Source organism: Lutjanus erythropterus, chromosome 2 (genome assembly GCF_056507025.1).
Source record: "Lutjanus erythropterus isolate fLutEry1 chromosome 2, fLutEry1.hap2, whole genome shotgun sequence".
NCBI classification, from domain to species: Eukaryota; Metazoa; Chordata; class Actinopteri; order Lutjaniformes; family Lutjanidae; genus Lutjanus; species Lutjanus erythropterus.
Window position 1 is genome coordinate 49,081,853 of NC_139318.1, and position 27,757 is coordinate 49,109,609.

Here is a 27,757-nt window from a genome sequence, read left to right on the forward strand (position 1 = left end):
ATTTTCTTTTTTGTTTAAAAGAGTTTGACACACGTCTGACGAGGCGTCACGTCTGAACACGTTCTGCTGATTAACAACACAACAATGAACAGATACTGAATCAATGATGCTGAGAGAACAACAGGCGAAGTCACAATTCATATTTCGTTTCTTTGGTGGACGAGGAACGTGTCTGTCGACCTAAAATAAAACATCTGTCCTCGTTAACTTTAACTTCTGCTGACATTTATAATAGTTATAATTGTTACAGGAAAAAAGATCTAGATCTAAAAATAGGTCATATGTCTTCACATGTATGGACCTTATTTTGCAACTTCTGATAATAATCAATCAACAGATTGATCAATAATTAAAATAACTGTGACTGAAAGGGCTTGAAAAAGACGTCCAAACAAATTAGGTACCAAATATGAAACTGTTAATTATGACTTTTCCTGGTAATTCTTTCATACAGAGTTTCTGCAGGTTCTTCACTTTGAAGATGGAAATAATTCAGATTTTCTTTCATCTTCTCCAAATGATTTTCCAGCACGGACGAGAAATATGTCTCAAATAATGGTTTTAAATTATTATTATCATTGTCAGTGATGGAAAGAGTTCTGACGGTCTGTACTCAAGTAAAAAATACTGTTACATTACTGAAATATTACTCAGTTACAAGTGAAAATACTGCTGTTACAAAGTATTCATTTCAAAAACTAAAATGTCTTTAAAAGTCATAAATGTGTTGAAACCTGCAGAAACTCCGTTTGAATCGAGTGTCAATATTAAATTCTGAAATATGAATCAATAATGTTTTCTAATAATCAAACATATTGATCATCTCGTGATAAAAACAAAATTAATCTTATAATTCAGAACGAAAAGTTTTTTCTCTGCTAATCTTTATCTGTGTCCTTCCTTCTGCGCAGAGACAGATGTTTGTTTGTTTCCATGGCAACGGGTCAGGTGACGTGTCCATCGTGTGTCTCCTCACCGAGCTGTCGTCTGTCCCACGTGAGTTTCATTTGAAGAGATGTCACAGCTGTTCTGTCCAGCTGTCAACATCTGGAGACACGGCGTCCTCCTCAGTGTCCTGTAACAGCAGCTGTGTCTCTGTCTCTACACCTCCTTCTCCTCTTTACTGTGGAAGGACGTCCGTCTCAGATTCTCCTTGACTTTGACGAACTCTGGAGCTCTCAGGTTGTCCTCCTGTTGCTTCTGCTGCTCCTTCTCCAACTGCAACACAAGACGTCAAAGATTCAGGAGGACGGACAGAGGACGTCCAGCAGGAGACAAACTAAGATTAATAACATTCAAATACATCAATAAACCTGATCAGAAAACTCTTTTACTTTGTAACTGTCTGAGAAACATTTTTTGAAGTTTACTTTGATGTAGATTGTAACAGGTCACATGACCAGACTTTAGTCAGCAGCACACCTGATGCATTATGGGTAGAGTCAGCACGTCTGCAGAGGAGAAACGTTCGGCCCCAAATAATCATATTCTGCACAGTCTGAGGGGTCACATGATCATTGACTTATCATTTACACATACAGTTCAAAGTATTCTGTTTCGTGTTAACTTGTTGGGAGCCGTCTATCGTCAGATGTGACTGTGAGAGACTATTGTTGGACCTGTCTACTCCTGGACAGACTTCAAGATATGTCTTTTATTTTGTGTAGTTTTCATGGTGTCTGCTGACGACTGAAGGAGGAAAAATAAAACTTTAAAAAATCTTTAAGATCTAAGATTTAAAATCTGTGAAAACATCAGTCTGTCTGTCTGTGTGTGTCCTCCTCTGTAGTCCACACTGAAACGTCTCATCTGTCCTCTTCCTGTCCACTGTAGTGTGCATTTATATAACTGCACATTTACTTCCTGTTGACTCTTCGTTACCTTCAGCTCCGACCTCACAGAGACTCTCTGTGGTCATGTGTCTTTTCTGTCACGTTGCATCTCTGGAGTTGTTGTGTTTTCACCATGTAGTTCCTGTGAGTGTGTCACTTTCCACAGCTCCTGTACAGACTGTGTGTGTTTATCTTATCTCTTTATTCCTCACCAGCAGAGACTCTACGGTGAAGATATAAAAATATCTGACAGAAGAGTTTTAAAAATCTGCTGTGATGTCATCACATAGGAAAGTCTGTGGTGGGCGAGGCCATCAGGAGGAACACTGCTGCACATGCTCAGTGTGTGTGCATGTGTGTGTGTGTGTGTGTGTGTGTGTGTGTGTGTGTGTGTGTGTGTGTGTGTGTGTGTGTGTGTGTGTGTGTGTGTTTCACCTCCTCCAGCTTCTTGTGTCTCTTGATCAGTTCGGCCTCCAGAGGAGAAATCTTCCTGTGAGCTTCCTCTTCCTGTTTCCTCTGTTTGATCAGCTGATCTCTTTTCCTCGACTCCAGAACTCTCTGCAGCTCCGGCTTCATCTCCACACTACCCCCTCCCCTACACACACACACACACACACACACACGCACACCAACAACAACAACACACACAAAACAATACAAATATTATATGAAGCCGGATCCAAACTTTTTTCTGTTGAATCAGATTTGACTGAACAAAATGAATATTCAGTAATCTGGAGGTTTTTCAGTTCAGGGCTCCTCCATCAGTCTGCATCAGAATCTTTTATCAGTTAGACTCATGTTTTAGCTGCTGTCCAGCATCACCTGCGCTTCACGTTCTGCACTCCTGGTCATGAATTAAGGATTTATTTGGACCAAACTAGAGTTGGTGATTGTTGGACAGTAGAAAGAAGAATCAAGACATTTTTGTTGAGTTTTATTTAGTTTCTGTCAAGTTTGAATGAAGCTGACGATGATGCAAAATGATTCTGTCAAGTTTGTTGAGATCAATAAATCAGCTGTTTCTGTTTAAACCAAACGTCTCTTCCTCTCTTAAAAAAATCTCTCTGACTGTAGTGATCCTTTCCTTAATGTTGTCAGACACTAACAAGAACAATCTGAGCCTGTCAGAGACAAAAACAAGCATCAGCTGACCTGCGCTCCGCGGCGCGCTCTGATAAAGCGTCTGACGGCGCGTCAGATGTCCCGCGCTCCGCGGTGCGCTCTGGTGAAGCGTCTGACGGCGCGTCAGCTGTCCCGCGCTCCGCGGTGCGCTCTGGTGAAGCGTCTGACGGCGCGTCAGCTGTCCCGCGCTCCGCAGTGCGCTCTGGTGAAGCGTCTGACGGCGCGTCAGCTGACCTGCGCTCTGTTTCTATCACTCTTCTCTGCTTCCATCACTGTTAGTTTTGTGGTTTGTGGTGATTTAGAGACTCGGTTTGTAAAGTTTACAGTCTGTCATGATGTTGCATTGATCTGTGGACAATGATGAAGATTAAAAACAAGAAACTTGTTTACTGACCACTCGTCTATCTTCTCTCGTCAGTCAACAGACACAACATGTTGGTCACCAGGAGATTTTTTAATAAGTCCAGTTAATGTTAAATATATTAATGATTTCCTTTCATTCTTCATGTAAATGATAGAAATGTTCTCCGTGTGTTTTTGAACACTGACTGCTGAAGGATCAGTACAGTTTTAATTCAGTGTTTTTGTGTGCTGTAATCTGTGTTTCCTCCAGCAGAGGGCACTCTGTTACACACACAGCACTGTACACACTGTGTGTGTGTGTGTTTCCATCAGCTGATTGACTGAACACGACTCTGTGTGTGTGCGTGTCTGTGTGTGTCTGGGTGTCGTCCAGCTTCACTTTTCCTCCTGAATGATAAAATCAGAAGAGAAAAGACGACCTCGCCGTGCCCGCCGTGTGAATGAGCGACTGTGTGAAGGTGATGTAAAAACCTTTCCCAGAGTCCTCGGCGGCTGCGGGCCTGTGAGGTGGGAGGCTGTTGCTTAGCAGCGTCTTCTTGTTTCTTCCAGAACTTCACACAGAGAGGATGGACACAGTGAGGACGGACACAGAGAGGACGGCAGGACATCCAGCTCTCCTCATGTGATTAAAGACGTTTCACCAAAAAATACTGCACTCTGATTGGTCAGCGGGTCAGCTGATGTTTGTCAGACTGTCAGACTTTGTATGAAGGGGCTTGTAATAAGTGTTAGTTAATAAGGCCCTTATAAGATGCTTATTAACATTGATGTGTGTTAATAAGACTACATAAGTGTTAATAACAGCTTAATAAACATGTTCAAAGTTAAATATGCATTGTGCTTATTAAGGTTTATTAATCCTTTATTATGCTCTTATTAACATTTAATAAGTATTTCTATGTCCAGGTGTGTGTCTCTGTGTGCAGTTGTGTGTAGTTGTGTGTCTGTCAGCGTGTAGTTCTGCGTCTGTCAGCGTGTAGTTGTGCGTCTGTCAACGTGTAGTTGTGCGTCTGTCAGCGTGTAGTTTTGCGTCTGTCAGAGTGTAGTTTTGCGTCTGTCAGAGTGTAGTTGTGCGTCTGTCAGCGTGTAGTTGTGCGTCTGTCAAAGTGTAGTTCTGCGTCTGTCAGCGTGTAGTTGTGCGTCTGTCAAAGTGTAGTTGTGCGTCTGTCAGAGTGTAGTTCTGCGTCTGTCAGCGTGTAGTTGTGCGTCTGTCAAAGTGTAGTTGTGCGTCTGTCAGCGTGTAGTTTTGCGTCTGTCAGAGTGTAGTTTTGCGTCTGTCAGAGTGTAGTTGTGCGTCTGTCAGCGTGTAGTTGTGCGTCTGTCAAAGTGTAGTTGTGCGTCTGTCAACGTGTAGTTGTGCGTCTGTCAGCGTGTAGTTGTGCGTCTGTCAGCGTGTGGTTGTGTCTCTGTCAGCGTGTAGTTGTGCGTCTGTCAGCGTGTAGTTGTGCGTCTGTCAGCGTGTAGTTGTGCGTCTGTCAGCGTGTAGTTGTGCGCCTGTCAGCGTGTAGTTGTGTCTCTGTCAGCGTGTAGTTGTGCGTCTGTCAGCGTGTAGTTGTGTGTCTGTCAGCGTGTAGTTGTGCGTCTGTCAGCGTGTGGTTGTGTCTCTGTCAGCGTGTAGTTGTGCGTCTGTCAGCATGTAGTTGTGCGTCTGTCAGCGTGTAGTTTTGCGTCTGTCAGAGTGTAGTTTTGCGTCTGTCAGAGTGTAGTTGTGCGTCTGTCAGCGTGTAGTTGTGCGTCTGTCAAAGTGTAGTTGTGCGTCTGTCAAAGTGTAGTTGTGCGTCTGTCAGCGTGTAGTTTTGCGTCTGTCAAAGTGTAGTTGTGCGTCTGTCAGTGTGTAGTTTTGCGTCTGTCAAAGTGTAGTTGTGCATCTGTCAGTGTGTAGTTTTGCGTCTGTCAAAGTGTAGTTGTGCGTCTGTCAATGTGTAGTTGTGCGTCTGTCAAAGTGTAGTTGTGCGTCTGTCAGCATGTAGTTGTGCGTCTGTCAGAGTGTAGTTGTGCGTCTGTCAGCGTGTAGTTTTGCGTCTGTCAAAGTGTAGTTGTGCGTCTGTCAGCATGTAGTTGTGCGTCTGTCAGCGTGTAGTTGTGCGTCTGTCAGCGTGTAGTTTTGCGTCTGTCAGAGTGTAGTTGTGCGTCTGTCAGCATGTAGTTGTGCGTCTGTCAGAGTGTAGTTGTGCGTCTGTCAGTGTGTAGTTGTGCGTCTGTCAGTGTGTAGTTGTGCATCTGTCAGCGTGTAGTTGTGCGTCTGTCAGCGTGTAGTTGTGCGTCTGTCAGTGTGTAGTTGTGCATCTGTCAGCGTGTAGTTGTGCATCTGTCAGCGTGTAGTTTTGCGTCTGTCAAAGTGTAGTTGTGCGTCTGTCAGCGTGTAGTTGTGCGTCTGTCAGCGTGTAGTTGTGCGTCTGTCAGCGTGTAGTTGTGCGTCTGTCAGCGTGTAGTTGTGCGTCTGTCAGTGTGTAGTTGTGTTACCGTCTGCAGCTGCTCATCAGCTCTCTGTGAAGCTCTTGATGACTTTTTGAAGCTTTGACAGGATTGATGAGTTTTTTGGGTTTGATGAGGTCACTGTCCTCGTCTCCCTCCAGGTAGTCAGGCTGGGGGACGTAGCTGGACACGGGGGACGGCCTCCTGTGGACGCCATCGGACCGGTGCTGCTGTAGGTCTGCGTACGCCGAGGCTGAGGACATGAAGAGGACACAATCAGGAGGACGTAAAGAGTCAAAAGTCTCACTTTAATCTCAGAGAAGAGCTGTGTGACATGTCCATGTCTGAGCTGTCATGTCCGTCTCTTTGTGAACGTCTCTGTCCATCGTGTCCACAGTGTCTCTGGGAGAAGAAAGAACAGATTAACAGGCATCTGATCCGAGTCCTCAGATATTCTGGGAGACACAGATCCGATGTCATACAGTTCAGTCCAACAATGACCTCTTTCACTATGCAACCAGAGACCAACACACACACACACACACACACACACACACACACACACACACACACCACAACACACACACACACACACACACACACACACACACATCAACTGCAGCACATGGACAAAAGTATGTGGACAAACACAACCTCCTGTCTTCAGGTTTTTGTCCAGATGTTGGCTTCAGTCCTGATCAGAGACTCAACCTCCCATCATCCTCTGCTGCTTCACACTTATATCACACACCATGTTTAGACTCATGATTTGAATCATGGGGGAGCCGCGAGGAGCCGAGAGGAGCCCAGAGGAGCCCAGAGGAGCCCAGAGGAGTCGAGAGGAGCCCAGAGGAGCCCAGAGGAGCCCAGAGGAGTCGAGAGGAGTCGAGAGGAGCCCAGAGGAGCCACGAGGAGCCCAGAGGAGCCCAGAGGAGCCCAGAGGAGCCCAGAGGAGCCCAGAGGAGCCACGAGGAGCCCAGAGGAGCCCAGAGGAGCCGCAAGGAGCCCAGAGGAGCCCAGAGGAGCCCAGAGGAGCCACAAGGAGCCCAGAGGAGCCCAGAGGAGCCACAAGGAGCCCAGAGGAGCCCAGAGGAGCCGCAAGGAGCCCAGAGGAGCCCAGAGGAGCCCAGAGGAGCCCAGAGGAGCCGTGAGGAGCCCAGAGGAGCCGCGAGGAGCCGAGAGGAGCCCAGAGGAGCCCAGAGGAGCCCAGAGGAGCCGAGAGGAGCCCAGAGAGGATCCCTGTATAAGGGACCTACCCAGGATGTCCCTAAAGGGAACCCAGGACCCAGACCCAGAACCCATATCCCTCCCAATCAACCAGGTACTGGCGACCCTGACCTCTGCATTGGGCTGCAAGCAGGCACTTCACAGTAAAGGCAGGCCCTCCATCGATGCCCCGGGCAGAGGGGGTTTTGAGGAGGGAACCAAAGGACTAATCTTTACAGGTTTGACTTTGGAGATATGAAAGGTGGGATGAACCTTCATGGTCCCGGGAAGACGTAACTGCACAGTCACAGGAGTAATGATTTTGGAGATGGAGAAGGGTCCAACAAACCTGGTAGCCCAAAGAAGAGCTGCTTAAGCCCTTTTCCAGGTGAGGTGACAACGACAAACCAGGGCCTGAGCAGATGGCACAGCAACCTCACCCTCTTGGTCTGGAAACAGTGGTGGCTGGAACCCATAAACACAATGAAAGGGAGACAGACCAGTGGCAGAAACGGGAAGTGAGTTGTGTGCATATTCAATCCGTACTAACTGTTGATTCCACAGGGATGGATTCTGGGAGACGAGGCATCTTAGACTTGTCTCCAGTTCCTGACTGTAACGTTCTGTCTGACCATTGGACTGGGGATGGAAACCAGAGGCTGGCTGTGGCACCAATCAGTCCGCAGGACTCCTTTTAGAACCAGGAAACAAACTGAGGCCCTCTATCTGAAACGACACCCTGTGGCAGACCATGCAGATGAAAAACATGAGACAACATGGCCTCTGCCATCTCCTTGGCAGAGGGGAGTTTGGCCAAGGGTACAAAGTGTGCCATCTTGGAAAAGCGATCAACAGTGTTACCTTCAGAGGGGGGCAACCCAGTGACACAATCCAAAGATATATGGGACCAGGGTCGTCGTGGTACTGGAAGAGGATGAAGCAGCCCATATGGTCATTGTCATGAAGTCTTATTCTGAGCACAGACAAAACAGGCAGAGACAAATTCCCCCACATCTTTCACCACAGAGGGCCACCAAAACCCGCTGCTTGTCCGCCTCACCCCTGGATAGCAGCTCAGCCTGGAGGAATGCCCCCACTGCAGCACCCGCGGGATGAAGAGAAGGTTCTGAGGACATCCATCAGGAATTTGAGCCCCCTCCAGTGCTTGATTCACCTCACTTTCCATGTCCCAAGTCACAGCTCCAATCACACAGGCAGCAGGCAGGATGGTAGTGGCGGCTCTTCAAAAGTCATCGGGTTTGAACTAGGCGGGGAGAGGGCATCTGGTTTGGTGTTCCTGGAGCCAGGGCGATAGGACAGGGTGAAGTTAAAATGATTAAAAAACAGAGCCCACCTGGCTTGGCATGAGTTCAACCTCCTGGCTGTTCTGATGTATTCCAGGTTCTTATGGTCCGTCCATACCAGGAATGGCAGTTCAGCCCCCTCCAGCCAGTGTCTCCACTCCTCCAAGGCCAAGTTAACAGCCAACAACTCCCAGTTACCCACGTCATAGTTTCTCTCTGCTTTGGACAACTTTCTGGAAAAGAAAGCACATGGGTGAACCTTGTAATCTTTGGAAGAGCGTTGAGTAAGTACTCCCCCTACCCCCACATCTGAGGCATCAACCTCAACAATGAATTGAAGTTTGGGGTCTGGCATGGAGAGGATGGGTGAGGAGGTGAACCGATGCCTCAGGGTATTGAAGACCTCTTAAGCTTGACTGTTCCACAGAAACTTAGAACCAGGAGAAGTGAGAGCATGTAAAGAGGCTGCTATGGAGCTGTAGTTCCTGATGAAACGTCCGTAAAAGTTATCAAAACCCAAAAATCTGTGCAACTGCTTGTGGTCAGAGGGAATTGGCCAGTCAACAACTGCACTAACCTTGGCAGGATCCATTTGGATTCTGCCAGGTGACACAATGAACCCCAGAAACCCCAGACTGACTGCTGGTGAAATTCACATTTCTCTGCCTTGACAAAAAGCTGGTTCTCCAACAGCCGCTGAAGTACCTGCTGGATGTGCTGCACATGCTTGTCTTCACACAAATCAGAAAATCGTCCAGATAGACAAAGACAAAGCGGTTAAGCATGCCATGAGGAACATCATTGACGAGGGACTGAAAAATTGCTGGGTAAGTCCAAAAGACATCACCAGATACTCATAATGGCCGCTAGGGGTGTTGAAAGCTGTCTTCCACTCATCCCCCTCCCTAATACGAACAAGATGGTATGCATTTCTCAGATCAAGCTTAGTGAAAACAGTGGCTCCTTGCAACAGTTCAAAGGCAGAGGACATAAGAGGGAGGGGGTACCTGTTTTTAATGGTGATGTTGTTTAGGCCCCTGTAGTCAATACATGGTCGCAGAGTCTTGTCCTTCTTATCCACATAGAAAAATCCAGCACCAGCAGGAGACAAAGAAGGGCGGATAATGCCAGCAGCTAAGGAGGTCTGGATGTATTCATTCATGGCCTCCCTCTCTGGGGCTGACAGTCATACGGTCTGTGAGGTGGCAGAGAAGTGGCACGGGCCTTGTTGAAACCCCCTTCAAATCCATGTAAGCAGAAGGGACACCAGACAGATCAGGGAACTCTGAAGAGGAGTCAACAGGCTTGGGGAGATCAGTGGAGGAGGCAGACAGGAGACAAGATGAGTGACACTGGTCACTCCAGCCCAGGACAGTACCAGTAGACCAGTCTAAATGCAGGTTGTGCTTAGTTAGCCAAGGGTAACCAAGAATGAGAGGAAGTTCAGGAGAGTCAATGATGTAGAAAGAAACTGTCTCCGAATGGTTACCTGACATGAGGAGACTGAGAGCTGGAGTCCGGAGAGGCACATGGCAGAGGAGACGACCATCTAAGGCGTGGGCCACCAGGGGAGAAGGGAGAGGCTCGAGCACCAAATGGAGCTGGCGAGTGAGACCTTGATCCATGAAGTTTTCATCAGCTCCAGAGTCCACGAAAACAGCCAATTCCAATAAAACCAAAAGAGAGGAAATATGGGCCTGGGTGAGTGCATGGGAGGGTTTTGTAGAAGAAGTTCTGCTCCCCAGTCACCCTCCATTCACTGATGACCAAGGCCTTTTTACTGGGCATGCTGCCAGCAAATGTCCTTGGAGACGGCAGTAGATGCATCTTCTCCGCTCAACATGACTTTTCTCTTTTGGTCTTTTGAAAACGTGATTATCAATCTTGATAGCTAATGCCACATCAAAGTCTGGGGGTAAATCTAGTCGAGTAAGATGATCTTTAATCTCATCAGAAAGACTATGCAGGAATGTTTCAGACAGGGATTAAGTCCAAAAACGAATGGCATGGTCAGCCACACGGCTGTTTCCCTGTTTAAGAGCCAACAAATAGTAATAAAAGAGTAATAAAAAATAATAAATTAATGAATTAATCTTAAAAATTGTGTTTAATCGACAGGGAAAATAGTCACATCTCCAGTACAAAAAAACTGCAGCTTTCCCAATAGCCATTTTTTCCGGTACCTTCAAATGAGACATTTTATTCAAAAACACATTTCCCAAACCGCCTCCCTGAATTCTTTTCTCTAAATTATAATAAGATTGCACTTCTGAGTCCAGTCCTGACTACTTCACTTAAAAATGCATGGGAAAAGGATTTAGGGGTAGACATCACCGATCATCACCGACATCACCGACATCACCACCGTCCAGTGGAGGGACATTCTGAAACTGACCCATTCTTGGTCTGTATATGCCAGGCATGGTCTGTTGCAGTGGAAGGTGCTTCACAGAGCCCATTTCACTAACGCTAAACTGGCTAAGATGTATCCCAGTCACAGCGATGCTTGTAAACAGCCTCCAGCTGACCGTTCACACATGTTCTGGACGCGCCCGAAGCTGACCAACGTTTGGTCCGACATATTCCAAACTCTCAAACAGGCTCTCAACATAAATTTAGATCCGGACCCCTTGACTGCTGTCTTTTGTCTCCCTCCAACTAAAAATCTGCCCTTTACTACACAGCGTGTCATGGCCTTTACTACTCTGCTTGCCAGAAGTATCATTCTCCTCAAATGGAAACACGTTTCTCCCCCGACTCACAATCGCTGGATACGTGAAGTTTTACGATGTCTACGGTTAGAGAAGTTAAGGTTCTTACAGAACGGATCTTTGACATCGTTCCATAAAACCTGGGACCCTCTGTTGGTTTATATTAGCAACAATTGTACTGTTGTTTCTGAGGACGCCGAGGAAACTTCTCAGAAGGATTAGCTGCTGGAAAGAGAGATCACCCCACCCCCTTTTTTTTAGTTCTATTTATTTATTAATTTATATTTATTTATTTCTAACTTACTTAATTTTTTCCCTTTCTTCTTATTTATTTATATATCTTTTATTCTTTATTTCAATATTTTATACTATTTTGTCTTACTTAATTTCAATTATTTATGTATTGTATGTCGCTATGTAACGATTTTGCTGTTTATTGTGGTTTATCTGACTGGGTGGTTGGGAGGGAAAGTGGATTTATGTTTGGGTTTTCTCTCATCCTAACGCAGAGACGCTGCTGCACTGTGAACCTTCACTGTCTGCAAAACCTGAATAAAGACATTTTGAAAAAAAAAACAAAAAACTGCTGGTCTGCCAGTAATTTTTTGTGGAAAAGTCACAGAGAGCGTGTTGGTTCAGAGTGGGCGGAGCTTCGTCAGTGCAGCTGTTCTTCAATAAAAACAGATGTAGACACAAACACTGAATCACAGGATAAAAACCAGCTGACCAACCGAACAGTGACAATTATTCATAAAGAGTCAAAAGTTTATGGTGACGCTGGAGGAGGATTTAATAATGAGCCGGAGCGACTGTCTGTGAGGTCATTAATACATCATCACACGTGGGCGGAGAATCCTTTTCACAAACTAAGACTCTGGGATTTTTAAAACTTCTTCTTTGTGTCCTGTGGTCGTGTCTCTCTTGATCTATCATCTGCACTGCCCCCCCATGATGACCGGAGGTACTGCAGACAAAATGAGTGCAGACTACAGACAGGAGCTCTGTCTGTGTCTGTCTGTGAATCTAATGTAGAGTATGAATGAGTCTTCAACAGCACTTAGACCTGACAGAATGAATCTGAGGAACTCTCTGATTGGCTGATTCTTGCAGCAGTGCTCTCTGGGACTCGTCTTCTTGTTCTGGACGTTGACTGTGTCTGATCTGAAAGTTGACTCAGAGGACGGCTGCAGGACGTCTGGACGGACTTTGAGACATTGTGTGGTTTCATATCGATCTGAGACAGGACGTACAGTGTAGTTTATCGACGTCTCTCTGAGTGCCTGTTATGTCCTGTTATATCCTGTTATATCTGGTTACAGAAGACAGTCTGACTTCACCTCAGCCAGGAGGAAACGTGATCATGTTACACACAAGATAATAAAACTCTGGAGTTATTAAATCAGATCAAACCTGCTGCAGCTCAAAAGCTTCTGAAGAATAAAACTCCTCCTTTGATTTCAGATATTTGCTCTCCATGATGACTGTGAGGTACCTCACAACCACTACTACAAACTGTACATGTTTCACAGCAACACTGATAATAACATAAAAATAATACTTAATATTAACCCTAACTCTTATTGTGTGTGAGAGGTTTTGGTCTTTTCCTTCAGACTAAAATAAAAACACTCTGGAGTCAATCACTGGGGTTTGTTTGTTACAGACTTTATCATCCATCAGTCACACAAACTGAAGTGATAACTGTTCAAACACAGCAGGTTGAAGTCTGTTCTCTTACTCAAACACTCAGGTCACAAACGGACATGTTGCAAAAGACAACTGTAGCACTATTGATCAGTTTTTTACCTTTAAAGGTGCAATAAGTAATAAGTTTACATGCATTAATCAGTTGGTGTTTTCCATGTGTGAACACATTAGAACATTAATTAAAAATGAGTTATTTCCAACAGCCCATGGACAGACTTCTATGTGAAGGACTCAGGACAGATTATTTTGAAAATCCAAAGGATGTGACGTTTATGCTCCTGAGTGTCTCGCCTCTCTTCAACAGTATGCAATGCTAACTAACATTAGCTTAAAAATGGAGTCTGCTAACGTCAACAAACAACTGACACAGCCCCGACCCTAACCACAACACAAAGTCCAGCACAAAGTCAAAGCTAACATCGCTGCAAAACGTGGAATATATTGTGATATTCTGGTTTTAGTAGGATAAAGTTACCTAACCTTAGCTTGCCTGCAAACAGGGATGAATTATTAGGTAGCTAACACAGAAAAATATGTTTTAAGTGGATAAAATCAGCGAATTCATCCACACTCCTGATACTTAAGGTAACTTGGCACAGCTGTTATTTGGGTTCCATGCCATTGTTCTGACAGCCCATTCTCCCAAAACCTCAGTAGTCTAAAAAATGTCCCACTGGATGAAAAGACCATTTTTCTGACAGCCTGTTACTGACAAATTTGCAAAGTTCAGGTATTCAAATTCATCAGGAAGCGAAAAATGGTATTCGAGCATCTCTACTAAGCAGAACTAAAACACCAGATAATACTGGACCAAACCAGAACCAAACTGACTCCAACGATTACTTCATTGTCATCATCCTACACTCATTCATCCACACCAACCTCACACCAACCAGCCTCACACCAGCCTCACACCAACCTCACACCAACCTCACACCAACCTCACACCAGCCTCACACCAGCCTCACACCAACCTCACACCAACCTCACACCAACCAGCCTCACACCAACCTCACACCAGCCTCACACCAGCCTCACACCAACCTCACACCAACCAGCCTCACACCAACCTCACACCAACCTACCTCACACCAACCTCACACCAACCTACCTCACACCAACCTCACACCAACCAACCTCACACCAACCTCACACCAGCCTCACACCAGCCTCACACCAACCTCACACCAACCAGCCTCACACCAACCTCACACCAACCTCACACCAACCAACCTCACACCAGCCTCACACCAACCAACCTCACACCAACCTCACACCAACCTCACACCAACCAACCTCACACCAGCCTCACACCAACCAACCTCACACCAACCTCACACCAGCCTCACACCAGCCTCACACCAACCTCACACCAACCAGCCTCACACCAACCTCACACCAACCTCACACCAACCAGCCTCACACCAGCCTCACACCAACCAACCTCACACCAACCTCACACCAGCCTCACACCAGCCTCACACCAACCTCACACCAACCAGCCTCACACCAACCTCACACCAACCTACCTCACACCAACCTCACACCAACCTCACACCAACCAACCTCACACCAGCCTCACACCAACCAACCTCACACCAACCTCACACCAACCAGCCTCACACCAACCTCACACCAACCTACCTCACACCAACCTCACACCAACCTCACACCAACCAGCCTCACACCAGCCTCACACCAACCAACCTCACACCAACCTCACACCAGCCTCACACCAGCCTCACACCAACCTCACACCAACCAGCCTCACACCAACCTCACACCAACCAGCCTCACACCAACCAACCTCACACCAACCTCACACCAGCCTCACACCAACCTCACACCAGCCTCACACCAACCTCACACCAACCAGCCTCACACCAACCTCACACCAACCAGCCTCACACCAACCAACCTCACACCAACCTCACACCAGCCTCACACCAACCTCACACCAACCAACCTCACACCAACCTCACACCAGCCTCACACCAACCTCACACCAACCTCACACCGACCTCACACCGACCAGCCTCACACCAACCTCACACCAACCTCACACCAACCTCACACCAACCTCACACTGATGTATGAACAGTTAGCACCACGTTGTTGTCCAACACGATTCAAGACTTTCAAGAAATTCAAGATTTTTCATGAAACGTGTAAAAACAAGGAAAGAAAGAAAAGTCTAAAAGCAGAATATCCTGTTAATACAAGAGCAGTGATGGAGATACTGTGGTCTGAGTGACAGCAGCTGATCTGACAGTCACTTCATCATCAAGACCTCGACTGTAAAAACATAACACTGATGGAAATTTAAATCAGAACAGAGGAACAAAATCACAGAACAGACCGTTCTGCCTTCAGCTGTGAAAATACCGTCATCATCCAACAACTCAACATCTCATTTAAACAAACATTTACAGGTCAGATCAAATGCTAATGCTAATGTTAGCGGCACCAACACAGGGGTTTTCTGGTAAGAAACAGTTTCTGTCAGTTCACTTGAAGTTTGTGTGTGAAAATCATAACATCATAATGAAGAACACTGAAGTGTTTATAATAACAGCTGTTCATCTCGACAAACATTCACTCAGAACAACTAAAGGAACAACTGAAGGAACATCTGAAGGAACATCTGAAGGAACAACTGAAGGAACAACTGAAGGAACATCTGAAGGAACATCTGAAGGAACATCTGAAGGAACATCTGGATAAACAATAAACCATCAACAAACATAAAACTTTAGACTGAACAATTTCACTATATTTTATATTGAGGTAATCCAACAGTAACATGAAGTAATCAAGTTACATTACGTTAATATTGTGATACTTGAATTAGGTGACTACATTTGTAACAGTTGATAAGTAACTGTATCAGATTACTTAAAGTAACCCTCCCAATTCTGGTCAATAAAGTACCAACAAATGATGAGTCTCTTTCTTATTGAGTCATTTATTCTTAAATATGTTAATAAATTTCAGCTACAAACTTTTCACTGATCAATGACAGAGTGTCAATCTGTCTGTCCACATGTTTAAATAAAACACAGCTGACAGAGTTCAGCTCAGTAACAGACAGTCAGCAGGACACATGTCAGTCTGATCCAGTCAGTAAACAGTCAGTAAACAGCTTGAGGAGGATCACAGTCAGTCCTCTTACCAGACTTCACCAGTCCCTCCCGACCCGAGCTGGTCTCATCCATCAGATCCTGATCCTTCTCCTGATCCTAGTCCTGGTCCTGATCCTGGTCCTGATACTGGTCCTGATCCTGGTCCTGATCCTGGTGCTGGTCCTGGTCCTGGTCCTGGTCCTGGTGCTCCTCATGTGTCTCAGTCTGTGTGAATCTTCATCCTCTCTGTACAAGCAGCTCCTCCTCCTCCTCACTGAAGAAAGCTGAGTGTGAAACACTGGTCACATGATCCTCTCAGTCAATACCCCCCCCCCCCTCCTCTTCCTCCTCCTCCTCTTCCTCCTCCTCCTCTTTATAAGCCATCCTCTCTCTTCTGAGCTGCTCTCAGCCTCGTTCTGCCGTCACTTTCAGCAGGTTTTTTTCATTTTGACATGAAAACAGTTGCAGTGTGACGGTCAGTCCAGCAGAGTTCTGATGTCTGGTCATGACCTGAAGGTGGCGCTGAAACTCTCAAAACAGCACAGATCATCAGTGGTGGACTCAGGCAGTCTGAGGGGCAGGGGCAAAAAAATAACAAATGAAAAGCACCATCAGCTGTAGGTGGCAGGATACCAGAGCGGCAACAATTATGATGCATTTAAGGTCCAAGTTCTGGTTTAGATCAAACTTGTTTTGATTCACAGGATGGCAGGTGTGTTTATGAATTCTCATTTTTCTCAGGTACTCGTGGAAAACAGATTGTAATAATCAGACTAAACAGTTTAACATATTTCTCCTCTTCCCTGTAGTTCTGTTTATCCATGGAGCTGCAGAGTTTTGAAGATGTCAGCTGAGGAGATGTGTGACTTCTCTCCAGAACAGAACAGAAAACTGTCACAGTCAGAACTCCATTTTAAAAAACGTGTGAAATGACAGCAGCTCATCGCACTTCATGATGGCGATGAAAAGTCTTCTGAGGACATTCTGTCATCGTCTCCAAGCTGGTCAGACACTCCTCACAGAAATGGTCACGCCAAATTCACAGCTGATACTTTAAGAACCAAACAACTAATCAATTAGCGGAGAAATGATCACCAGATTGATCACTAGTTGAAAAATAGGTCCAAACATGTGGAAACACACGTTTGGACCTATTTTCCAACTGACAAGATTGTGACAGGATTAATTTTTCACCATTTTCCGACATTTTATGGACCAAATAACTAACTGATTGATTGTCTGAAATTCAGACAGACTTACAGAATATTTCAGTGTATTTACATGTGTGTTCTACTGTAGAACGTCATGTTTGTGATCAGATCAGTCTGAGGTTCCACCACAGCCTGACACACACACACCGACTGACGGAGCACTGATTGTTCTCTGAGTGCAGATGGAACCCTGAGAGGGACAAAAACTCACCTCTGCCATTTGAGTGCTTTCCATTTTTCACACAGTGCTGTTTGGGCGGAGGCTCATGGTCAATGCTGTACGCCTTCTGGACACCACAGAAGAAGAAAACAGACAAAATAAAAAGAAGATGTAAGAGTAAAGTCTGGAGGCAGAAATGACCTCCACTCTGTGAGTGGTTCATTTCACCAGATAGAAAAAGGAAAATTACAGTTTTCCTCTTTTACCTACATTACCCACAATGCAACACGACTCATATAGATCCTGGATCTGACGTTTTCTACAGTTAAATGCTGTTATACACTCTGCATGAACTGATGACAGACTCTTTACTTCACTTATGTAATAATGATGTGAAGAAGAAGAAGAAGAAGAAGAAGAAGAAGAAGAAGAAGAAGAAGAATAATCAGAATCAGAATCAGAATCAGGCATCCAAAAAAAACCCACAACAAACACCCACAAGCTACCCAGCACTGATGTTGCATTTAGTGCTGTGAGAAAAACAAGTTTCTAGGAAAATTCATGTCATTGTCCCCTCAAGTTGGAACAACTCAGAAAGTTGAAAGCGGCGGAGTAATAGATTACATGTAATGAATTACATTCCAGACTACATTTTTTAAACAGGTAATTAGTAACTTTATCAGATTACATTTTTAAACTGTGTCATCTAACTGGTTAACAGAAATGATCAACAGATTAATCGACAATGAAAATAATCATTAGTAGCAACATCATGACAGACTGTAAACTTTACAAACCGAGTCTCTAAATCACCACAAACCACAAAACTAACAGTGATGGAAGCAGAGAAGAGTGATAGAAACGGAGCGCAGCTGACGCACCGTCAGACGCTTCACCAGAGCGCACCGCGGAGCGCGGGACAGCCGGCGCGCCGTCAGACGCTTCACCAGAGCGCACCGCGGAGCGCGGGACAGCCGGCGCGCCGTCAGACGCTTCACCAGAGCGCACCGCGGAGCGCGGGACAGCCGACGCGCCGTCAGACGCTTCACCAGAGCGCACCGCGGAGCACGGGACAGCCGACGCGCCATCAGACACTTCACCAGAGCGCACCGCAGAGCGCGGGACAGCCGACGCGCCGTCAGACGCTTCACCAGAGCGCACCGCGGAGCGCGGGACAGCCGACTGAACTACAGGACGACACACACTTTTACTTTCTCTGACTGTGTGAAAAATCTGATGTTTTCATCACAGGTGATGAAGGAAGATGTAAAAACACAAATCTTACTGATAAACACACTCATGTAGGTGGATAGAGAAATTTAAAGTGGAGCACTGAGCTGAAAAGAAAGAATAATTATTGAATATTTCCCACCGAGCAGCCAGCGTCAGTTCAGTTGTATCTTTTGGGCTAAATCTGATCACTCGGACCGTGTTCAGTCTTTTTTCCACTTTCAATTTAAACCAGACGTAGATGGACGTCCTGGAATGACTTTTCAACAACATTAAAAAGACGTCTTTTCACTTTCAAATAAAATCAACTATCAAAGATGTTTTTTTCAGTGTTAATAACAGAAATCCAGCATCACGTTTGTACGACGTAAATAAACACATAAACATGTTGAACTGCTACTTTAACAACATCCAAGTGTTTTGTTTTTCATCTTCTTCTCCGCTCAGCCTTCCTCTTCCTCCTCCTCTTCCTCCTCCTCCTGTTTCTCAGCCGTTCATCTCCTTTCAGTCTGCAGCTCAGTTGGACGGCGTCCTCTCGTCCTCTGAATGGACTTTGTGTTGGTTGCTAGGAGAGACTTCATCAGGCTGCAACATGGTGACAACAAGGACCCCACTGTCCCCTGACACCCCCCTCCACCTCCACTGTCCCACAGGACCCCCCCCAACACACACACACACACACACACACACACACACAGCCCTTCGGGGGGGGGGGGGGGGTTGGAGGAGGAGGAGGTGAAATGAATGAAGTTGTTTACTGCAAGTTCATGAAGGCTGAGACACTTTAGCTACTGAACTGGTCCCAGTAGAATTTTAAAGGGACATTTCAACATTTAGTGGAATATTCTTCTTCTCTGACAGTCACACGTTCACACTGATCCCACTCTCAGGTCTAAACATGATGCTACAGCCAGCAGCTGCTTAGCTTAGCATACCTTAGCATAAATATTGGAAATAGAGGGAAACAGCTGCCTTAGCTTAGCATAAAGCCTGGCAACAGATAGCTTAGCATGTTAGCAGTGGTGGATTGGCTGGAACTTTTTGTGAATTTCTTCATCTCAGCAGCTGATTCTCTGCTCTTTTTTTAAGTTCTGTTGGTTCTACTGAAGCGCTCATCATTCCGTCCTTCCTCATTCTGTTCAGCTCCGTTTGTTAGCAAACACTGTTACAAAGTACTGACTACGTCTTTGGATGTTTGTCATGTAACACAGTGACTTGTGCTGCACAGACAACAACAAACTGTTCACAACAAATCTGACAAACAAGGAGAGTTAATAATTTGTTGCAGTGTCCTCAATGGCCTGATTGTTGTTGTTGTTGTTGTTGTTGTTCATCTTGTTGTTGTTGTTGTTGTTGTTCATCTTGTTGTTCTTGTTGTTGTTGTTCATCTTGTTGTTCTTGTTGTTCATCTTGTTGTTCTTGTTGTTGTTGTTCATCTTGTTGTTCTTGTTCATCTTGTTGTTCTTGTTGTTCTTGTTCATCTTGATGATGATGATGATGATGATGATGATGATGATGATGATGATGATGATGGTGGTTGTTGATGATGATGGTGGTTGTTGTTGTTGTTGTTGTTGTTGTTGTTGTTGTTGTTGTTGTTGTTGTTGGTAACAGCAGTCCTCAGCAGACCTGCAGGACCGTCTGTTGTCCGTCTCATCATCAGACTGTAGGAGCAGAGGTGACCTGAGGACAGTCTGCCCTCTGCTGGACACACTGTAACATCACAACTCTGACTTCACACTGGCCAGTTGGGGGAGAAAACAGCGGCCTGCGGGCCAAACCTGTCCCCCTGACACTAATATGTGAGGACAGCTGAAGTTTAAATAAAAACCAGATCTGAACACGAGTCAGAGACAGAAATGAACCTGAACTCAGCTTCAGCTGGAGGAAAAGACAGAACAATAATTAATGTAAAATAAACTGTGAAAATACTGAAATATCTCATGTTATATTAAGCAGTAATCAGATTACAGATTACATTGAGTAACAAGGTGTATTATTAGCAGGATTACAGTTTTAAAGTAAAGATCAATATCCTACCGTGTACAGTTCACACACAGCTGCTGATTCAGTATCATGAAAAAAGCTCAACTTTTTTTGTCTTTGAATCAATCGATTGATCAATCAATCAATCAACAGTAACTATATTTATATTCTGAACACCTACAACTGTTAACAACTGACTGACATGATTTTTCATTTTTTGTTGAGTATTTCTCTTTTGAGCTTACAGTGAAAGTAATCAAGTTACATCATTGTCATTGATTGGATTACATTACTGTAATTAGTAACTTTCCAGAGTAACTCTCCTGACCCTGAGTGCTCTGAACACGTCACTGCAGTCAAATCAATACTTTGGTTCAGTAATCAATGACCAGGTAATCAATCAGTCAGAGTTGTGATGGTTAATCTGTTCACACAGTGAATGTTAAAGATTAACTCCTCCTCATCTCCTTCCTCCTCCTCCTCCTCCTCCTCCTCCTCCTCCTCTCCTTCTTCTCCTTCCTCCTCCTCCTCTCCTTCTTCTCCTTCCTCTCCTTCCTCCTCCTCGTCTCCCTCCTCCTCCTCTCCTTCCTCCTCCTCGTCTCCCTCCTCCTCCTCCTCTCCTTCTTCTCCTTCCTCTCCTTCCTCTCCTTCCTCTCCCTCCTCTCCCTCCTCTCCCTCCTCTCCCTCCTCCTCCTCCTCCTCTCCTTCTTCTCCTTCCTCTCCTTCCTCTCCTTCTTCTCCTTCCTCTCCTTCCTCTCCTTCCTCCTCCTCGTCTCCTTCCTCCTCTCCTTCTTCTCCTTCCTCTCCCTCCTCCTCCTCCTCCTCCTCCTCTCCTTCCTCTCCTTCCTCTCCCTCCTCCTCCTCCTACTCTCCTTCTTCTCCTTCCTCTCCTTCCTCCTCCTCGTCTCCTTCCTCCTCTCCTTCTTCTCCTTCCTCTCCCTCCTCCTCCTCCTCCTCCTCCTCTCCTTCTTCTCCTTCCTCTCCTTCCTCTCCCTCCTCCTCCTCCTCCTCCTCCTCTTCCTCCTCCTCCTCCTCCTCTCCTTCTTCTCCTTCCTCTCCTTCCTCTCCCTCCTCCTCCTCCTCCTCCTCCTCCTCCTCCTCCTCCTCCTCTCCTTCTTCTCCTTCCTCTCCTTCCTCCTCCTCCTCCTCCTCCTCTCCTTCCTCTCCTTCCTCTCCTTCCTCTCCTTCCTCCTCCTTCCTCTCCTTCCTCCTCCTCCTCCTCGTCTCCTTCCTCTCCTTCCTCCTCCTCGTCTCCTTCCTCCTCCTCCTCCTGCTCCTCCTCCTCCTCCTCCTCCTCCTCCTCCTCCTCTCCTTCCTCTCCTTCCTCTCCTTCCTCCTCCTCCTCCTCCTCCTCCTCCTCCTCCTCCTCCTCCTCCTCCTCTTCTTCCTCTCTTTGTGTATTTTTAGCTGCAGGATTTTCTCTGATCGTCTTAATCTGGTTCAAGCTGGATTTAACCCACAGATGATCCATTGACACACAAACACACGGACGTGATCGATCTGATCTGATCTGATCTGATCTGACTGGTTTGCTGTGGTTGATCAGCTGTGATTGATCAGGGTGATCAGATGTGACAGACTGCTCATTAATAATCAGTCACATGATCGTTTTGTTAATGATCCATATTACGTAACGTGGAGCTGAAAATACTCTGCCGTTATCTGCTGTCAGACCTCGTTCACCGAACATCTGCTGACAGGAAGTGAGCTCTGATTGGTCGACAGCAGACTGAGACTGTGACATAATGTAAATAAGACACTGCTGCTGCATCCACCTGCTGCTATTTATTTAAACAGCACAAAAAGTCTCTTAATTTTTATTTTTAAAATGTTTTGCTACAGTTTGATTCAAACCCTGATCACACAGACGAGGCTTTAAAATACTTTTAAAATATTATTTTAAAGTTCAGAAAGTCTCAGTTTGTCATAAAGTATCAGACGTCATTAGAAAGACGACATACCCACAAAGTTATTAAAGGACTCCTGCTTCCCTGCTGGTTCATTCTCAAATTTAATCTGCAATATTTGTCAATCTAATATTTATAAATTTGTTCATAATTTGTGTGGGACGATGAGGACAGTGGGGACAGTGGGACGATGGGGACAGTGGGACGATGAGGACAGTGGGACGATGGGGACAGTGGGGACAGTGGGACGATGAGGACAGTGGGGACAGTGGGACGATGGGGACAGTGGGACGATGAGGACAGTGGGACGATGGGGACAGTGGGGACAGTGGGATGATGGGGACAGTGGGGACAGTGGGGACAGTGGAACGATGGGGACAGTGGGGACAGTGGGGACAGTGGAACGATGGGGACAGTGGGGACAGTGGGGACAGTGGGACGATGGGGACAGTGGGACAATGGGGACAGTGGGGACAGTGGGATGATGGGGACAGTGGGGATGGTGGGACAATGGGGACAGTGGGGACAATGGGGACCGTGGGGACAGTGGGACGATGAGGACAGTGGGACGATGGGGACAGTGGACCGATGGGGACAGTGGGACGATGGGGACAGTGGGGACAGTGGGACGATGAGGACAGTGGGATGATGGGGACAGTGGGACGATGGGGACAGTGGGACAGTGGGACAATGGGGACAGTGGGGACAATGGGGACAGTAGGGACAGTGGGACGATGGAGACAATGGGACAGTGGGACGATGGGGACAGTGGGATGATGGGGACAGTGGGATGATGGGGACAGTGGGACGATGGGGACAGTGGGGACAGTGGGACGATGGGGACAGTGGAACGATGGGGACAGTGGGGACAATGGGGACAGTGGGATGATGGGGACCGTGGGGACAGTGGGACGATAGGGACAGTGGACCGATGGGGACAGTGGAACAATGGGGACAGTGGGGACAGTGGGGACAGTGGGACGATGAGGACAGTGGGACGATGGGGACAGTGGGACAGTGTGGACAGTGGGGACAGTGGGACAGTGGGACGATGGGGACAGTGGGACAGTGGGACGATGGAGACAGTGGGACAGTGGGACGATTGGGACAGTGGGGACAGTGGGACGATGGAGACAGTGGGACAGTGGGACGATGGAGACAGTGGGACGATGGGGACAGTGGGACAGTGGGACGATGGGGACAGTGGGACAGTGGGACGATGGGGACAGTGGGACAGTGGGACGATGGAGACAGTGGGACAGTGGGACGATTGGGACAGTGGGGACAGTGGGGACAGTGGGACGATGGGGACAGTGGGACAGTGGGACGATGGGGACAGTGGGACAGTGGGACGATGGAGACAGTGGTAGTGAGGGACCTGATGTCTCTTCATGTGGTTTAAATCCTTCCAGCTGTTTGCATGAATAAGTGAATCTCAGCGTGTCCAGTTTCACGTCGTCTCCACCTGCTGCTGCCGACTCTAAAAATACACTCATGAGTCGATCTGAGCGGGACATTACCGCCACATGACCCGGCCTGATACCTCCGTCCACCCCCCCACGCTGCTGTCAGCTGTTGGTCTCCATGGTGACAAACACACCCCAACACGCCAGTGTCAACAGGTGTATCGAACCCTGTGACTCAAATATCTGTCGTCTTTCTCTGGTGAAGCAGAAACTCTGAGTGTGTTTGAGAAGCAGCTCTTCTAGCCTGGAGCTAACAGTTATATTAGCCTGGAGCTAACAGTTATATTAGCCTGGAGCTAACAGTTATATTAGCCTGGAGCTAACAGCTCTTTTACTGTCTATTACTATAACAGATCCGAACACCCAAAACCCTCTTTACTTTAAACTGCAGTATTTTCATGATGTCAGTATCATTATTATATTTATTACGACCTTTTCTGTTTGCCATGTAAAGTTCTGTGCATCAATTCTTCCCTGTTATACTTGTTGTTGTCTGTGCTTGTGTGGTTTGAAAGTCATCTCTGCACACTAAAACAAAAGTTCAATAAGAAGATAATAAATGGGACATGGAGATGAAACAGTGCAGTGATGATGAAGAATGGATGTAAATGATGAAGAGCTCAGTGCTCGATGACTGCCAGCCATCAGTGATGGATAATCATACATCAGACAAACCTTACATCTGACTACATTATTATACATAATATAATGTCAAAGCGTAGCTAGCGGACAGAGGAAGAACACCAGGGAGGTGATGTCTGTTAACTAGCTCAGATTTATTTTCTTGAGCAGCAGGTAACCTGAGGTTTAGGTATCTGCGGTAAAAAACAAAACAAAACAGGGTGTCTAACCTGCTGCCTCTCTGAACTTGTCTTCTCGTTAGCTAATTCTCTGTTCACATTCCCTGCATCTCCTTCCTCCTGAGGCAGACGAACCGGCACGAAACATAACAGCTGACACACAACACCAACCACCACAACTACAGAGCCAAAACTCACTACAGCGACACGACAATAACACACACGTACAGCCGCACAGAGTTACAAAACAAAAACCTTAGAATGAAACATTCATGTTGCTGCTTTGATTTTTCTGCATATTTCTGGACGGAAAGAGTCTGCAGAGCTGCTGTGACACGTTCAAGACTAAAATCACTACTGGACGTCTGACTGTGACCTGTCTCTACACTTCACACACTCACCCTACACACTCACCCTACACACTCACCCTACACACTCACCCTACACACTCCTCCTGTTTACACATTCTTGTGGAGGCTCCGCCCACCCTGAGTGTGTTATAAATCCCTCCGACTCAGAGTCAGGCTTTAAAATGACTGTACTGATGTAACACCTGATGAAACGTCTACAGGTGAGTTCATGTAATCGGTCACATGACATGAAGCTGCCAGGTTCACACTGTCCCTTTAAACTGATGTTCAGCCTCCATAAAATGATTTAATCTTTCCAAATATCATCAGAGTCACTGATTTCAGCTGTGAGGTTAATCAGGTCATATTTGCAGTCATGAGAGACGACTGAGGTTGAGGACAAACGTGGACGTCTGTACAGATGGTGAGATGTGGTGGTGAGGAGGAGAAGATATTTTCTATAATTCTGGAACAGAATCTCGCTCTCCTGATGTTTCCGTGTTATGAAGGTCAAATTTTGGCTTCCATCAAAACACGTTTTCAGGCGGCTGCAACGAGGAGAACTGTGAGTTCCAAACCTGGGAGCTTTGTTCTGTTATCTGGTGATATCAATAATTACTGAGGCAGAAGAACAATAATTCCAACATTAGTCAAGATCGTAATGAACAATATTTAAAGTGTGCACGGCGCATGCAGCTGGATCATCACTACAGCCACAAGGATGAAATGTCAAGGTTACTTTATTTGCACATCGTATGTACACATTAAAGACTGTGGAACATCGAGGTTGGAAATCAAAAATGCCCATGAAGATGCTTCTCGTTTATAAATAACTGATAATACTTCAAAGTGTTGAGACTCAGTCGTGTTTAAAATTGATTTACAGAAGTGAATGTTTACAGGTTGAAATGTTTTATAATGACATCCAAAAAGTTCTACACATCTTTGATAATTAATGAATTTTTCAGATGTTTTTTGAACAGTGATGATGTAGATATTGATCGTAGCGATGGAGGCAGACTGTTCCACAGAGATGTTCCTCTGTGTTTTAACATTAATTGATTAAAGGAAGTCTGACAATATGATCAACAGCCTATATTTTAGAATCCATCATATTTTAAACTAACAAAATTCATTTGAAATAAATTATTTGGTTTTTTTAAAGTCATGATATTGAGCTGAGACAGATTCTATATTCTGTTGGCGTTCAGAGGCTGCTGGTGTAAAGGCTTCGTCCTGCAGAGTCTCTCTAACAAACAATCACTCAGAGTTCAAAACTCCAGAGCAGCTCTCACTCTCACTGGATGTGAGACTTTGGACAGATTCTTCAAGAACGTTTGGTCGTCTTTATGCAGCGAGGACGCAGTTCACCACAGCCAACCTCTGACCGAGTTTCACCCAGAAGTGTTTTTCAAATTTCAAATGTTGCAGTAAACCACTCAGTGAACTTCAGTCATATTTTATCCTTTGTCAGAGCGCAGCAGACACTTTACCTCTTCATGGTTCAATATTCTGAAGTATTTCCACACAGAGCTGCAGACAGACGTCATGTTGTGTCTGTTTCAGTCTCACACACACAGACACATTCTGCTGCGCAGGAAAAAACACCCCTGCATTTCTTCAAACCAATCACAGATGTCTTGGGCGGAGCTAAGTCCAACATGCATGCATTACATTCATACCGTTACTCTTCACCAACATGTTACAGCTCACAGGCATCCTGATTCCTTCACACTGTTTAGTTCTACGTTCTCTGAGAACAGTGAACAGACATGTGCTAAAGTTTACTGAGTCTACTCAATCTGACACGATCCTGACAGGAGAACCACAAACACAACACGAGATCCTGACACGAGAACCACAAACACAACACGAGATCCTGACACGAGAACCACAAACACAACACGAGATCCTGACAGGAGAACCACAAACACAACACGAGGTCCTGACAGGAGAACCACAAACACAACACGAGATCCTGACAGGAGAACCACAAACACAACACGAGATCCTGACAGGAGAACCACAAACACAACACGAGGTCCTGACAGGAGAACCACAAACACAACACGAGGTCCTGACAGGAGAACCATTTTCTACAACATAAAAAATGAAAAGAAAAGTTGATAAAGGTGATGAACACAACTTAACTCTGCCAAGATTTATTAATAATGTCTGATGTGAACTGCTTCATGACGGTTTGTCATTTTTACTGACTGAAGACAAACTAAAGTCTTCAGGCAGCAAACAAACAAACAAACAAATAAATAAATAGTGTTGGACTGACCTTCTTTCCATAAGCAGCTCCCATTCTTCCCAGCAGTCCTCTGCAGGTTCACAGTCCACACAGCCTTCGTCCTCCTCCTCCTCCTCCTCCTCCTCCCTCACCACCTGACAGCCTGACAGCCCAGACACTGGGGTCAGTTAACCCGCCAAACTATGTGACAGCATCATAACACCAAACCAGAACCAAAGCAAAACTGAGCTGAGACACGAGAGCAGAGCAGGAACAGAGAGAGTTTAACTGTGAGGAGGAGGAGGAGGAGGAGGAGGAGGAGGAGGAGGATGAAGAGGTGGTGTCACTGCCACCTGTTCCTGCCTGACTTTGTGCTCTCAGCTGTGAGGAGTTAAGATGCTCTGATTGGATTAATGTAATGAGTGTTGACAGAGAGAGAGAGAGAGAGAGAGAGAGAGAGAGAGAGAGAGAGAGAGAGAGACACAGACAGACAGAGTGAGAGAGAGAGAGAGAGAGAGAGAGAGAGAGAGAGAGAGAGAGAGAGAGAGAGAGAGAGAGAGAGAGAGAGACACAGACAGAGAGACAGAGAGAGAGAGAGAGAGACACAGACAGAGAGAGAGAGAGAG

General features: G+C 46.0%; 1 protein-coding gene across 3 annotated transcripts; it reads right to left on the minus strand.

The window, feature by feature from the left end:
• Positions 1-81: 81 nt before the first annotated feature.
• LOC146332374 (protein FAM107B) lies at positions 82-27,375 on the minus strand. Of its 3 annotated transcripts, none has more exons than XM_084742282.1 (5): positions 27,183-27,375; positions 17,208-17,280; positions 5,784-5,988; positions 2,268-2,427; positions 82-1,218 (listed from the first exon to the last, which is right to left on the minus strand). In XM_084742282.1, exons 1-5 carry the CDS (start codon positions 27,204-27,206, stop codon positions 1,102-1,104), a joined length of 579 nt encoding a protein of 192 aa, XP_084598408.1. In that variant the 5' UTR covers positions 27,207-27,375; the 3' UTR covers positions 82-1,101. The 3 variants fall into 3 exon arrangements, with proteins under 3 accessions (XP_084598408.1, XP_084598400.1, XP_084598417.1); XM_084742274.1 differs by having other exon boundaries at positions 17,208-17,283; positions 27,183-27,373; XM_084742291.1 differs by lacking the exons at positions 17,208-17,280; positions 27,183-27,375 and adding an exon at positions 15,836-15,994.
• Positions 27,376-27,757: the final 382 nt, after the last annotated feature.